We start from the raw sequence: 16,370 nt of genomic DNA on the forward strand, positions 1-16,370 counted from the left end.
TCCGGGGGGCAGACGGGACATGTAGTTGGCGCCAAGACCCCAGGCTGGCCGAGAACTACCCGTCCCAGCCGGCCTCGCGCCAGCGCTCCCTCAGGAGACGCTTGAGGGCCGCCCCGCGGGCCTCTGGGAAATGCAGTGCGCAAAGGGGCAGCGGCGGCGGGTGCCGGCTCCGCGTTCCTTCGTGCCCCGTGAGGGGCCCGGGCGGCAGCCGGGCGGAACGGGCGCGGCCCCGCCGGGCTGCGGCCTAGCGCGTGCCTGACTGGATTCCCCCCTCACACCCGGCTCGGGGGCCAGGTGAAGGCGTGGCGGCCGTTACCCGTGGGAAGCTGCCCCTGCCGCCTCTGGAAAGCCCGGGTTGGCGGTGACAGCGCGGAAACTGTGCTGCTGTCACCTCCGTGTGCCCTCACGTTAAGGTCCCTCACCACGGCTGCTCCCACGCGAGGCGCCTGTGAACGTTGTGCAAAGGTGGCCGTGGGCCGACAGGGCGCGTTGAAGCTTGGGGGTTTGGCATTCCCACAGCACGCCGACTCAGTTGTTGGCTATCGTGAAAAAAGCCCCGTTAAGCTAGGTGCCAAGTACGGAGACCTTCGACTGGTAAGGCTATGAGAACTTCTATTCAGAAACAAAACAAGAAACAAAACACACAACCTATACGTTACGTATCTTTGGAGGAGAAGGGAAGGAATAACAGGAAATAAGAGATTTGTTTGTCAGGCTGGACATGGCAGCGGCTGTGTTCTGGCTTGGAAGGTTAAATATAGGTGTTCAGAGCTGGTGCCTGGGAACAGGGAGGCTGCTGGAGTGCTCGCGGGCGAGGACTGAGTCACTCACAGCGTTATTTATGTTAGGATGCTTAGGACAAGTCATGGAGTTGTTTTGAAAGTAGACGGCCTTAAAACTAAAATACAAAGATCCCCATTCAGTGCAAAATCCACTGCAGCTTGGGTTGCAGAACTGCAGAAGCTCTCCTGACGTGGCATTTACATGACTTTATGCTGACTGAAGAGCTGGATAGTTCCTAGTTGCACATGAGGAGAAACATATAAGCCCTTGACAAGCAAAAAGTTCTATGTGGTAGGTAACATACATGTTAATGCAGAAATGTACTTCTAACTGATCATATCCAGGGATAACGCCAGTGTGAAGGGCAGCACTTAAAAAAGCTAAAAAGAAAAACTCCCCACCAACACCACAGATAATTAACTTTGAAAGAAAATAAAAGTAAATTAATTCATGATTATAGACTATATACCTGGTTGGTGAAGGTCTTTCCTTCAAGCACCATTAACTTAGTATCACCAGGACCTTAAAAATGAGTTTTAAAGACCTTGTGAAAGGTATTGTCTGGTTATTCCCTGGTCTGGTTATTCTAGCTCCTTTCTAGTTTTCAGGCACACATTGTCAGGGCGTCTATTATTCAAAGTTGACTGTAATTAGGAAGATTCTAAATACTACAACAGTAACACGGATGAGCAGGCTATAGGAGTAAGGGAAGCTAGAATCCTAATGAACACCTTGAGATAGGACTCTACTTTTAAAATTATTTTTTCTAAATGCGAGCCTTTGCTTGTTAGGTGACATTTGTTGACTAGTAGGTATCTGATTTCACAGAATCACAGAATTTTCTAGGTTGGAAGAGACCTCAAGGTCATCGAGTCCAACCTCCAACCTAACTCTAACAGCCCTCCACTAAACCATATCCCTAAGCTCTACATCTAAACGTCTTTTGAAGACTTCCAAGGATGGTGACTCCACCACTTCCCTGGGCAGCCTGTTCCAATGCCTCACAACCCTTTCAGTGAAGAAGTTCTTCCTAACATCTAGCCTAAAACTCCCCTGGCTCAACTTAAACCCATTCCCCCTCGTCCTGTCACCAGGCACGTGGGAGAACAGGCCAACCCCCACCTCGCTACAGCCTCCCTTGAGGTACCCATAGAGAGCGATAAGGTCGCCCCTGAGCCTCCTCTTCTCCAGGCTGAACAAGCCCAGCTCCCTCAGCCGCTCCTCGTAGGACTTGTTCTCCAGGCCCCTCACCAGCTTTGTCGCCCTTCTCTGCACCCGCTCAAGCACCTCGATGTCCTTCTTGTAGCGAGGGGCCCAAAACTGAACACAGTACTCGAGGTGCGGCCTCACCAGAGCTGAGTACAGGGGGACGATCACCTCCCTAGCCCTGCTGGCCACACTGTTCCTAATACAAGCCAGGATGCCGTTGGCCTTCTTGGCCACCTGAGCACACTGCTGGCTCATATTCAGCCGACTGTCCACCATCACTCCCAGGTCCTTCTCTGCCTGGCAGCTTTCCAACCATTCCTCTCCCAGCCTGTAGCTCTGTTTCATTTGTTTCATTTAGTATGGAAACAAGGCTTTTGCAATTTTTTTTTTTTCTCCCTATCTGTAAGTCTTTTACTAACTTTTGAAAGCATTGTCCAGCTTCAGCAAATTTCACAAGAGATAAAAGTTAATTAATTTTTTTTTCAGTTTTTGTGGAAAGAAACAGCTGGATAAAGCAACAAGATTTACATTGGTAATTTCAGTGAAGATCAGACAGAAGTAAAATCCTCTTCCCTAGTGATAACAACATTTGGAACAAAAAAGGAGCTTGGGAGTTACCACTGTTGAATAATAGATAAAAATCCAGTGGAAACCAAGCTTCATGAATTCTGCTGACAGAGTAGCTTGCTATTGTACACTTTTCCTGTCGTTAGAAGCATTTAATAGCTCAGGTTTATAGTGACTACAATGCTGCATTGCAAGCCTTTAAAAAAAAAAAAAAAAAAAAAAAGCCTTGACAAAGCCTGCAAGTCAGGAAAGGCTTAACTGGAGGCAGGTACTACATTTTCAGAGTAATTAAGGCTTATTTTAAGATTACCAGCACACAGAACATGTAGGCAGCAATCCTTACAAGCATTTAGGCATTCCTTAGAAAGACTTCCTAAATATTTTTGAAATAGAGCTTTGATCTGACAGCTCCCAAAGTTGTGCTACTCCTTCTTCTCCTGCCTTCTTAGCTTTTTTTTTTTTGTTTGTTGTTGTTGTTTTGTTTTGGGGCACAATTGCATTTTGGTTAGAGGCATGGAAGTATGTATGACCACTGATTTTGGGGAAAAATGATTACTTGTGGTATCCAAGATTCCCTGCTTCCCTGACAGATGCTTATTTCCTAGGTACTTGCTAGGATATAAGCAATTAGCCCACAGAATTTCAGAAGATGCCAACCGTCCTTCAGAGTGTACAAACCTGTTTTGCAGGCTGTGTCACACACAGGAATTATGTAAACTCAAACACAAAGTTTTTAACAGGGCTAGTAGTTTGTTTTTCCACTTAGGAACAGCTGGTACTCAAAACAAAACCTAAGTGGAATCGTGATAATTTTATTGGCAAAATATCGACTGGAATGTAAATAGCGGTGTTCTGTCGAGGTTTTAAAGCATTATAAAATCTTTCTGGGTTTAAATCTCTCTGCATCACAGTGTTTAGAATAAATACACTATCTCTGCTTTTAATAAATACCAAAAAGCTTTTCTCAGTGAGAACCACCTATATTCATCACCACCTATTCATCATCAAATCATGGCTGATTTGCATTATCAAAGCACTGCTTAGAAAATAAGTGATTGGGTCATGTCAGGGTGAACAAGCTGGGACTGGAGGGCAGAGAAACTGCCTCCCCCCCATCAGTCGCATTTCTACCCATCCCTGCACTGCCTTCTAGGTCTTGTTAGACACTTCGCAGAATGAGTTCATCCTATTAATCTAGTTAAAGAATGGTCTACTTTCATTTTCCTCCTGGGTTACTGAAATGAATCAACTCTTAAGATGTTGCAAATGCCAGAGCTGGTATAAAGTAAGAGTGGGGACCAAGACTTCCTTTTTTTAGTGATACCTATTCATATATTAAACTATCTTGGGTACGTTCCACAAGTTTACCACTAGTTTCTAGCCTGTGATAAGTCAATCCTATGGCAGTGAAATGGAAGTCCTCGTTCATATAAAATTGGGACTAGTATTCTGTACTCCAGTAGAACCTTTCGTCCAAGGTTCTTACAAACATTTTGCACCCCAGCAGACATACCTATAAATACCAATGTTTCAGTTATGTGAACTGAAGGCAAAAAGAAAAATATTTTTCCCTAGACAGCTTCACACAAGTTCACAGCTCCAAACAGTCAACAGCTCATTACCAATTTCTTAGCTCATTGAATTCCATAAAGTAACTAAGGGAGGAGAGTAGTTTTAGGGTGCAGGATTACCAGGAAATTGACTCAGTTTGCCTTGAGATCAGATCAATTCCAGAGCTGTTGTAACATGGGGAAAGAAAGTGTTTGGCTGAGACTGGGAGGAGCAGGAAAGGAGTAAGACCTCCCTTTCTGGTGTAGCAGCAAGCTGAAATTCAGCTGACGCACTGTGACGCTGTGCCCCGAAACTTAAAAGGTATTCAAATATGTACATTAGTTATGCACTTAAATGAGTAGCCTGATATTTAGGATTGCTTTGAAGTCAGATTGAGTCTTTAATGAACAAAGCCAAAAGAACAAGTTATTTACCTGCAAGGAAGAAAAGACAAAAGATGCAAGATAAATTACTAACATTAGAAGAATAACATAGGAAACAGTGCTCAGCTATGACACCGCCATTATGGAAGCACAGCTCTTCATGTGAAGCACATGTGAAGGAACAAGCCCAAAAGGCATTCTATACATTCAATTTAACATTACATAAAAGAAACAAGAGGAGTTAGATGAGTCCAGACAGTTTTTGTGACAGATATAGATTAAGGATGTACCGAAATTCAAGTGATATACCTCTCTTGAGGGAAAACTGCATTTTTATATATACATATAAATAATTTTTTTTTGGACTAACTTTCATTATATTCACCAGGTCTGACACAGAACTGAAAATAATGAACTAGTTTAAGTTTGGTTAGGTGCCAGGAGACTATAAAACAATACTTCTAAACTCTGGCAATTTCTCTTTCCAGGTAGTCTCTGGAGACGTAGCTGAGAAGTAGAGACACCACCACCACCACCACCACGTTATGTTTCGACATGATGGCTTTTTCAAGAGCTGAGGCTATCCTAAGTTCTGCACGTGTTCTCGGAAGTGTAAGTGAATGACAAAGAGGCTTTTATATTTGCACAAGACCATGTATAATCCAGACTAAGATATCTTGACCTGGAAACGTCTTTTCACCGATTTGTTTGTTCTAACCCTGCTATTTAACAAATGCTGTTTCAGAACCTATTACTCTCCCTCTGCTGGACACTCACATGATTGCTGTATTTGTGTTTTACGTTCAGTCTTTATTTTAAGCTCTCTGACAGGAGGAGATATAAATAAAATTCTTCTTTGGCTTTCCTAATGTGGGAAAGCATAAGCTGTCTTCCACAGTCCAGTTGTAGAACTACTCCAAGCTAACAAATGGGTATCCTCAAAGGAATTCAGCAACAACTTTTACATTTTCATTGTGGGTTGGTGAAGTGTGCTTCCGACCTTGACTCCTCTTTCCAAGGCCTCTAATCTAGAGTTAAAGCTTTTCTTTCAGTGCAGGTAAAGCACGTATTCCAGGCTTCATAAGGGGTATACAATCAATTGTTTGTACTTCAGAAAGCAAAAGAAATACATAGATCTGTATACCAAAATACCACAGTATACTTCTTTGTTTCCATGTTCTCATGTCTCAAACACTCCAGATGCTCAGCTCATTGTCTTCCAAGATGGTCACATGTTTCTCACTTTTATATGTGGACACAACATTTCATTCTTTTGCTTGTACATCTCTAGAAATAAAGACTGAAAGGTCTTCTTTTAATAAGAGCCATTGCCTTCCTCCACCCTCCCCCCCTTTTCTTTTCAGGTGACTTTAAATAGAGTTCTCAGCTGAGTGATCTGTAGCTTAGCTAGCCTGTTGTTTGGATTTGAAAAATCTTTAAGATGGATGCTAGCTAGTTCCTCATTCAAGGTGCCTCCCTTTGCATGTACAGTCATGGCAGTTTACTCCTTAGGCAGAATTTCTTTTGTGGTTTTGATGCCAAAACCCTCCAAACAGATAAATAGTAGGGGGAGATGGTTTGGTTAAATAATTTTGCTATCAAAACTGTTGTTTATGTATGGTTTTTTGTTTTGCAATCAAAGATCAAAATAAACAAAGATTGGGGTGTTTATAAACCTTATGACAACTGAAAATGTAAATAGCAAAAGGATTACTTAATGTGGAAGGAATGTGCTGAGCAAAGAACACATCCAAGGAAGGGAAGAATGAGATCACTTTAATGATGTGTGCAGTGACTGAGTTAGGAATTTAAGTGATGGGAGAATCTGTTTTGAAGAAAGGCAGACTGTGTGGTTTTAGAGCCAGGTGTAGGATCAGTGAGAGGAGGTGTCATGTCAGTGAAGATACTGAAGCAGCTGGAAATAAATCCTGTTAAATACAACCCAGATCCCTGTTCAACTGTTCCTATGCTTTCATCTTGCTACTTTGTTAGCAACATTGTGATTAGGAAATTAACCTTCTGCTTCGTCACAGTAATTTTGCTTTCACCCATAAGTTTGTTGGATGCGGCAAATAAACATTATGAGCACAGTATGTATAAATTCTGTGGAAGTGACAAATTGAAACAGAGTGTATTTTGGCTCCCCTGAGACAAATTTGAGAATCTCGGAGGCTGGGACGCTGACTTGACTGAGCAACAACTGTAACTTTTAAGTTCCAGGTCCTCAGAAGATTTTCTTCCACTGGTTATAAACTAGTATTTTTCTAAAATGGAGTTAAATAGTGGAGAAAATTTACTATTCTGGTTACCATCAAATAGTCAGGCTTTTAGTTTGACGCAAAGATTTAAAAAAATGCAGAAAAAGTGGTTAGCATTTAAAGTGAGGCTTACGGTCTAACATAGATAGATGCATAAGGCAAGTCCCTACTATCAAACAGAGTTCAGCTGTACCTGATACAGTTTTTCCAGGCTATGTTAGCAAAGAATGTTTTTGTGAGATAATGAAAATGTTGATCTTAGCTCTAAAAATATCCATATAGGTTGTTAATGCAGGGTCCATAGAATGCTGTGTAATCACACCTTTTTTTATGGCATCAACTACCTGACATGGAGAAGCTCAGAGTTACCATGTCTATTGTTGGATTCCATAACATTTCTAGGCCAGATCTCCTGCATTAGACACATTATACACATGGTAAGAGTTTTATGGCACTTATGTTTCATACAGAAATTTTATGTGCTGTATCCTGGGAAGTGGGAATAGAAAATTAGTTCCATGTGGGATTTTCATATGCTTCCCCCACCCCCCGCCTCTTAATTCTCCAGAATTTAAGTGGAGGGAACGTTTTGTCCAGTAGAGATCCCATAAGATTTTAGTTTCAGTAGTGACTAAAGCAAAATGGCATTATTGTTAAGAAGTGAGAACAACATAATTTGATTTTTAATGCTCTTCTATAGCTCTTCATCATGTTGTCGCAGAAAGTAGTTTTGTTATGAAATCTTGAGAACGTAACAGTGAGCTTGTTTCTAGATAGAACTAATCACTCTGGAATTACTACTATATGTGAGTGTTTTTATTCCAGAAAATGTCATTTGCAGAGGGAATTATTCTGGAACAGGGATAACTACATCAATTAGAATTTTCCTCCTGTCTCAGGAGGGAGCACATATTGGCAATGTGAGGCCCTACAAGGGAGTTTGAAATAAAGTAATTGTTGTTACCTAAACTTGTCCACAGAGACTGAATGGCTAGAAAGTTTGGCTTAATCTATCAGAAGAAACAATCTTGTCAGACTGTAGCGTCTGCTAAGCTCTTCATGTCATTCATGAGTGTTCATGCACATGTATTTTTCTTGTAACAGCATTAATCCTGTTGGGACTATATCACTGATTAATTTTATTTATTTATTTTTCCCCATCTGCAAAGTCCCTAAAATGGTAGTATGTGGGAGATTATTTTTGCAGTACAAAATGTAAGTGCTTACATTAAGAAACAAAGGAAAAACTATGTTCTGTGGAAACTATTGCACCATCATAAAAATGTCACTGGCATTTTAAGAAGTATTAGCTTAATCCAAACTTCCTTGCACATTTATTGTTTTATGCATTGTCCTTAGTAGTTACATAACTATGTTGGCACATGTGGAATATCAGACGAATGAAAAGATCATCTTCCTTCCCCAGAGGGAAAGCCTATTAACACTGCTTTTCTTTTCTGTGGAGTTCTTCTCTTCTAACTTAGCTTCTAGCTAAGGAAGCTTGGAGCATAGTAAAGAGTGCAGAAGTTCTCTGACATTTAGTTGAAAATGTTTATACTATTGCTATTTTAATTACTGCTTTTAAGGAACATTTCTTCTTTGAGTTGTTGGTTTTTGTTTTTAATCTTTTTTGGAAATACCAGATGTAGCAACAGCAACATCACTCTTTTCAAAGCAGTGGTCTAATTAAAATGTGGTGAACCGAACAGGCAAAATCCACATTTTGCACTGTGCCTGAACAAAATTAAACAATATTGTGCCTAAAAAAGAGCATTGTTCTTTGCTGCATGTAGAAGTTGATGAGCACAACGGATCCTTTAACAACCCCTTTCTTTTGTTTATTAACAGTGTGTACCCTATTCCTAGAACAGTTTATCTCCTCCCAGCCATAACATATACAATTAGCAGAATATGGATTTCTGAAAATAATCGTTTCAGATGATTTTAATGCTTTTTTAAGGAGATAACTGTCTGTAAGACTGCTGTTCCCTGAAGTGCCGAAACTTCTGGGAAGAAAAACTGTTTTTTTTTCTTCTTTGTATGTGCATTCATCTCAGAGATTTTTAGGATTGTTGTGATGAGGCCATTTATAAAGGACTCTTTTCTTTGGACTTTCTTGGTAAATAGCTTTAGAGAATTGGAGAGGACCAAGCCTGTACTGCCTATACTAAACTACTTGAAAGTGTAGGTTGGTTAGTTGCTTTAGTGGGGGGAGGAGGCTTACATATGCTACCCAGAAGAGCTGTATCAGCACGAAATGACCGTTGTAGAAGCAGCTCTACAGCCAGAAAAATTCTGCTGTAAGCCTTAGCTAATGTTGTTTGTGAAGGGAATGTAATAGCCCTAGCAGAAAACCCTCTTTTGGTTGTTAAATGCTATGTAATTATGCCAACAGAATTTCTGAAGTACAGCCAGGCAAAGAAGCTGGCAGAAGCATGAAAAGAGAAATCCCAAAGCAGTGTCAAAACAAAGCTTAGTTGTTGAAGTTGTGTGGTACATAGACCTTGAGCCAATGATTTGAGAGATGAATTTCAGTCTTTATGTTGTATTACTGACAAAAGTGTATTATTTTTTTGGGGGTATTCTGTCCAGAATTTTCATTATATTATTTCAGTGTTGAAACTCATAGGTGTTTTTAATTTTTTTTTTTTTTTAATTATTTTTTTTTTCCCAAATTAAATAGTGAAAGATAAAATTCTCCTTACCTATGCTTCAGAATACTGTAGGGTGCAGAGCAGGACTATCCCTTTCACTAACACCAAGACATTTAATCAGTTTAGCTGTATATAATCTACCATGTCTCTGATGACCTGTAGACCTGTCTGACTAATTAGACATAAATCGGCTTTGTGCCAAAATAGCCTGATTCAGAATATAGCTCATTACATTAGAGTAACAAATTATTTTAAGACTCACGATATTAACAGTTCTGTGTTTCATACAGCAGGGGTATTCAAGTAGAGTGTCAGCAATGTCAGTTTTGGAGGGAGAGGTATTTCACAACATCTATACAAAAAAAAAAAAAAAGCCATTGACAGTAAGTAAAGGCAGACCTACTTCTTATGGACTAGGAAAAGAGAGGAAGGAATTTAATAGCAAAAATTAAGTAGTTCAGAAGTCTAATACTAGGAAAGAAAGCTTATTTTAATAGGTTCTGTGAACCAGAAGACTGCTATTGGAGACAGATTATCAACTACAGAAGATTTCATCTTGGAAAGAATCCTCACCTCAATTTGTGATATATGTGATTTGAGCCTTGTGTTTTCCATTTCTTTCCTCCCATGGGTGGGGAGAGTTTAGGTTATTTGTGCACTGGGTTTGTTGGCACTGATAAAATAACCAATTAAGACATACAGCAACCATTCAGCAAAGTACCATTTCTGTGCAGGAGGAAACTACAGGAGCTCTTCAAAGATTGATGTAGGGACTAATTTAATGTTTTGATTAATGGTAACACAAGAAATAGGAATAGATTAATAAAGTTTGTGAACTAATTTTGAAAGAATCATCAACATGAGAACTGCAGACACTATATTAAAAGGAGTATATGTCCTTTAGGATTGAGCAGAAACAGGATGAGTTATTTGCTTAGAATGCAACGTTTTTCACTTAAGGAACGGAAACTTACATCACGAGTTGGGGAACTCATTAGTTAAAATTGGAAATGAGAGAAGAAGTACATGAGGTGCAGTGAATGATCAACATATAACTTTTGGGGCACAAAGGTGACATGATTATGGAAAAAAAGGAAAATGCAGTGTTGTGTATATCAAGAGAGATTTCTGTAAGAAATTGCAGTGTCTGGGTGCCACCATGCAAGGCTCAAATACTGAATATTTCATGCAATTCTGATTATCCATGTTCGTGAGATGCATTCAGACAGGTTCAAAGAAAAGTGAAATACAGATGTAATGAAGTATTGTATGAAAATGGATTAGGTGAGCTTTTTTATGCTGCAAAGGAAACAAAAAGAAGAAATGCTGCTGTTCTTTTTAGGTAGGAGAGAGAGTGAAAAGAGAAGTTACTATAAAGAAATGCAGTGATACAGTAATAAAGGAGAATAAACTGGTCAACAGATAATGGAAATCACTGTTTGTTTGTTTGTTTGTTTGTTTTTAAATCATGGAAATAATGACATTTGGAATGGTCTTTCTGGTACGTTTATTATACTCTAATGGGGATGCATACGGGGGAAGTCACAGACACTTCTCAGTAGAATCACTCTTCCATTCAAAAAGATTCTGAAGAAGACAAATAGCATGTAAAGGTATTTTGTTTAGCAGTACCCAGCACTAGCAAGCAAGTTTCAAGGATCCTTTCTCCATGCTCACAACGCTGTATTGTTAAGGAGTTTATCAATTATCATTGTTCAAACATAACAGTACTATTTGTGTTGCCTACTTGGGATTTCTACACGCTATTTAACAACAACATTTTGTCATCTTTCAGCAAAATTCTCCCCACTGTCAATCAGAACATCTTGCTCTTCTTTGAGAAACTTCAAATCAATATGAAAATGCTACAAACCTGTATATTTAGCAAAACTACTTTGTTGAAGAAAGCTAGTATTTTAAATTAACGTACTTATACAATTTATTCAAAGGAATATTTGAAATTAATGTACATATATAATTTAGTTAAAGGTCAAGACAACAACAAAAAAAGCCAATGTTATTACTGTACTTAAAAATGAGACAAGAAAACTGTAAAAAGCAGACAAAACGGAGAGAATCCCCCCATATCCCTAGTACAATTGAGGGAAAAAAAGCATGAAACTGATAAAGGAACTGATTCATTCATCTGTTGTGGTGCACATTGTGATTTCCATAGTCCACTAAAATAATGTTACAAGCTTTCAGCAGCTGTGATATAATTTGCAATTTTTGTAATTTGAGAGCTGTAGATTTCATGAGGAATTTTACTGTAGTAAAGACTGTAGGATATAATCCTATAGATACAGTATTGTGTGGCAGCCAGCTGCAGGAAACAATAGAATTAGGCAGCTGATTTCTCTCTAAAATAATAAGAGGTCTCAGTACAAGTTGTATACATGAATATAAAAATACAACAATAGGAAGTTGTTGGAAAATATTGTATAACATTAGAAAGCACTTCACTGAAGTCAATGGGATTATATTGATAGATAAAAGCATTGGAACCAGCTTTCCTGAAATTACAGTCTCTCCTGAAATTCACTCATCACACTTCGGGATACCATGAAGATACCTTCATGAACATCTGCCTTCTTCAGAGCACGGTTGAGCATGCGATTGTCTTCTCCATGACTAAAAAGGTTAAGCAGCACCTTCAAAGCAAAAACTTCAATCACTCTATGGATAAGCTACCAAGTGGTGCTCCATCAGAACTAGAAATGATACACTAGTGCTAACTTAGGCTTCCTCCCCTAGAGCGTGAATGTATGAAGCATGAATTAAATCAGAACCTGTTTACGACTCTAGTGCCAGCACTGACTTCACAGTGACGTTTTCTGCATCACTCACAGTCTGTATCAATGTTTTCTTTCAGCACACCTAAATCAGTTTTTGTCAATTCATGTATAGTTACTATTAATCTTGAATAGACAGAAAAGCTTGTAATAGCCTACAGCTGTGCACCTGGCCTATAGAAAAAAAAAGTGCAGAAGCTACAACAAGCTATTAAATGTGCTAGAGACTAGAATACAGATTGCTTTATTAGACTATTTCACTAAGAACAGTTTTTGCATTCCCACATGGTGAATTTCCTGGGAAAATGTCTCATACATAGTAATGTGGTATGAAATTATGACTCCTTATACAGTATTTTTCTCTTCCCTTTCTGTAGTCAAAAAAGCAATTAACTTAATCATATCAAGGAGAAACTTAACTATAAATAAGCCTGTAATTCTAATCAATCTTCAGCAGTGATACTGGATTGAAGCAGTTATTGCAGCTTGCTAGATGACTAACTTTGTGCTTAAAAGAAATTCTATTAGACAAAATGTCCATGCAGAAGTAGGATGTGTAAATTATTTTAATTGTAGAGGTCTACTGTCAAGGCTTTTAATTCATGGGAGGAGACCAAATATTATTTTCAGAAATGTTACACTCCCTGTGTATATACAGATAAATCTACACATGCTCAGTGTGCCCCATCACCCGGCTGGGAGGGAGGTGTCATGTATGCTCTGCCACAAGAATGAAATCTATGGCTCATCTATTTCACTGTGCTGAGTACCACAGTTTTAGAACAGCATAGGTTCTGCATTACATTTAAAAATAAATAAACAGGTATTATTTTAGATAAAAAAATATGAAATGTTCATTAGGTCTTCTGTACTCATTACTCATACAAGCATGGTTATATGCAAAAAGAAAAACAAAACAAAACAAAGAATCCCCCCAAAAAAACAGCCAGTTGAAAACCCAAAAGTGAACCAAGCAAAACAAGTCATCCAAAACCTAATAGACCAGATAAATGAGGATGCTTTGGAATTCAGGAGTAACATGCCAGTAACTGAACCTCTGTATTTTGTCTATCCATTCTAGCTGAAGGTCTTAGATGTATTTGGTACAATACAATGTTGTTGAACTTGTACATTTAGAGTATCTTATTTAGAAAAGCATTTACAAAAAGTAATTCTCTCATCATCTGTGTATTCTAAATATTATTGTACATACAGAGAAACAAGTACGAAGGAAGTAGTCTGAAGTTGTAGAATGACTCAGTGGCACACCTAGAAACTGGATTGTTCATATCTTGCTACTGCTGTGCCTTCTGCCTCTAATTTTTAATCGCATTCCCTTTGGACAGGGACAGAAGAACAAAACATAAACATCTCATAGTTTGCAAATTACAAGAAAACACTTACTGCACCCTATCACCCTGAAAAAAAAAAAAAAATTCTAAAACCAAGAAAAACTATTGTGAGGTTCTGTTTGGAGATCCTTTTGCTTTTCTACATCTTGTAATGTTTAACACCTGCTCAAGAAATGTCTTCTATAAATAACCATTTTCTGTTTCAGACAGAATTTACATTGAAAATTATCTTGGTGCAGCTGTTCTGTTTTTTCTACAATTTTGATTTGCCAAAAAGGAACATAAATTTCTTGGGAGCCTCAGAGTTGAACCCTTTTGACATGATGCTGTGTAGTAGAGCAGTGATCAAAGTCTGTTGCTGCTAACAGTTCTTAGAACTGCTAAAACAGAGAATTGAAAAGCCCTTTGTAGATGGTCCCCACTCTTTTACCATATCTGTGGCTTTTCAGTTCCGTAATTACTGACCGTGATGGCACACTGCCCCGAAAATGAATACTTTGATAATCTAGTGCTCTCTTGTAAGCCTTGTCATCTTCGATGTTCTGGTACACCACCACCTTCATGTGAAAACTACTGTGATAAGAGTAAGTAATTTTTCTGCGGTACTTTATAGCTATGCTGGGTATTTTCATGTTCTATTTTACATAGATTCGTATACATAAAAACTTAAAAAAGGTAATCTAAAACCTGGAAGATGTTTATCAGAATAATATATAGGATCAACAGTATTAAAGACATGTACAGTATATCAATATATACATATTTCAGTACTGTATGAGTATGTTTGAGTGTGTTAAGAGTAAACTGTTAAAGCTCTTCAGCTTTACTTATGCTGTCACTTAAAAGAAATAGAAATTGCTCCTTTGATAAAGTAGTTTTATGTATTGGGCATGTGTTTACTGTTCATTGGTTATTGCTTACAATGAATTTAAATGCATCTTTTTATTTCATAAGGTACTGATTCAGGTGGAGTTCTTTGGATTTGTTTGGGCTTCGGAGTAATTTTAATGCTCACTTTATTCACATTAATGGTCTTGTTTAAGTGGAAGCACCTAAGGCAACTAAAAGAAAAACTGAAAAACACAGGTGAATAAGTATGATTCTTTATCAAATAATTAAGTTGTTGTACCTTCTAGCTGCTCTTATAATGTACACACATTACATATTACATATTACGTATTACATATAACATATTCCAGATTCTGATAACTGTCTGTGGATTGTTTCTTATTTCTCAGATAGTCTCAATGAAGTTATTAGAGTTTTTAGGGAGTAAAATATCCAGATGGTGACTTGTAAAATGAACAATCTCTGTTTGTTAGTTCTAGATTATGTCACAACTGTATTTGGTTACTTATTTTTATACCTGGCTTAATTGCTGGTGTTTGAGAAATCACTTAGGAACCTTAAATAGCAGATGATTGTTTTAATGGCTTCATTCTCCTCCTATTGAATGGAAATGTAGAGGATACAGAATCACAGAATCACAGAATTTCTAGGTTGGAAGAGACCTCAAGATCATCGAGTCCAACCTCTGACCTAACACAAACAGTCCCCACTAAACCATATCCCTAAGCTCTACATCTAAACGTCTTTTGAAGACTTCCAGGGATGGTGACTCCACCACTTCCCTGGGCAGCCTGTTCCAATGCCTAACAACCCTTTCAGTAAAGAAGTTCTTCCTAACATCTAACCTAAAATTCCCCTGGCTCAACTTAAGCCCATTCCCCCTCGTCCTGTCACCAGGCACGTGGGAGAACAGACCAACCCCCACCTTGCTACAGCCTCCCTTGAGGTACCTATAGAGAGCGATAAGGTCGCTGGCATTCCATCTTAGAAGAAATTAAATAATGTTACTTAATCTTCTGGCCTGTGAGAAGTGTATGTGGTATATTTTTGGAAGGTGGAAAAAATTTGTAAAATGTAAAAATAACTTCCACTGGTATCTGTGGAATGTTCAGCCAATAAATAATAACTGATTAGAAAATTTGATAACTTGAATGCTTATCCTGAAATACAGGGGGGACATTGTCATACAATGAAAGATTATTGTTTATAACTGCATCTTACAACTTTCACTGCATCTTAAAACTTTCACTAAGGCTAGGAATACAGGTGGAATATAAAGAAACTTGGATCCTTAATAACTGTATGTCTGGTATAGCATGACGTATGTACTAAATTAACTTTTGTATAATTACAGGTGCTTCTGTGGAGCTGAATGATGTTCTCAAGGCTAATACAGAAAGCAGTGTGCAGACAGATGGAATTAGACACTCACTTCAAAGTGAAACATTAATGTATTCAGTGGAGGAATGCACTTGTAGTGACTGTGGCTTGGTAAAACCTCAGACTGGCTGTGAAACTTCATTTCCATTACCAGCTACAGAAGAAGGAGCTACTGTTCTAGTTACAACAAAATCCTTTGATTACTGCAACTATATTCTGGGTGCTGGGTGTCTATGAGAGAAGTAGCTATTTTTTACTGCATAATAATAATTCAGTTATTTCAGTATAGCTATTAATCTTCATACTTATAGTGGGAAAGGCTAGTACATCTTCCTTTTAGACCCTGAATCAAACTTTCATTGATATTGTCATATTATTTTTAATTCTTTGTTCAATTTTTTTTACATTATTCTCAAATACCAAACTAGTGACTGGAATTTTAAAATTCTGAAAGTCCCTATGTAGAATGGCTCTTTCAGTACTTTGAAATTTTATCTACTTACACCAGATATTTGCAGACTCATCAATAAACAATCTTGCAATTATATGTTTCATGATAAATTCAGATCTTATGCTGAAAATTGCTTGAGGC

General features: G+C 38.3%; 1 protein-coding gene across 1 annotated transcript; it reads left to right on the plus strand.

Moving 5' to 3' along the window:
* Positions 1-344: 344 nt before the first annotated feature.
* On the plus strand, positions 345-16,290 carry TNFRSF17 (TNF receptor superfamily member 17). Its single transcript, XM_032197762.1, has 5 exons — positions 345-594; positions 4,982-5,105; positions 13,999-14,133; positions 14,504-14,635; positions 15,753-16,290. Exons 3-5 carry the CDS (start codon positions 14,019-14,021, stop codon positions 16,013-16,015), a joined length of 510 nt encoding a protein of 169 aa, XP_032053653.1. The 5' UTR covers positions 345-594; positions 4,982-5,105; positions 13,999-14,018; the 3' UTR covers positions 16,016-16,290.
* Positions 16,291-16,370: the final 80 nt, after the last annotated feature.

The sequence above is a fragment of the Aythya fuligula genome, chromosome 15 (genome assembly GCF_009819795.1).
Source record: "Aythya fuligula isolate bAytFul2 chromosome 15, bAytFul2.pri, whole genome shotgun sequence".
Lineage (NCBI taxonomy): Eukaryota > Metazoa > Chordata > Aves > Anseriformes > Anatidae > Aythya > Aythya fuligula.

What these genes read in the sequence shown, in the direction of transcription:
- TNFRSF17 (XM_032197762.1), top strand. Translation starts at nt 14,019, where the DNA reads ATGGCACACTGCCCCGAAAATGAATACTTTGATAATCTAGTGCTCTCT. An exon ending in TGAAAACTACTGTGATAAGA is followed by an intron (nt 14,134 to 14,503) that starts GTAAGTAATTTT and finishes TTATTTCATAAG; the next exon opens with GTACTGATTCAGGTGGAGTT. An exon ending in AGAAAAACTGAAAAACACAG is followed by an intron (nt 14,636 to 15,752) that starts GTGAATAAGTAT and finishes GTATAATTACAG; the next exon opens with GTGCTTCTGTGGAGCTGAAT.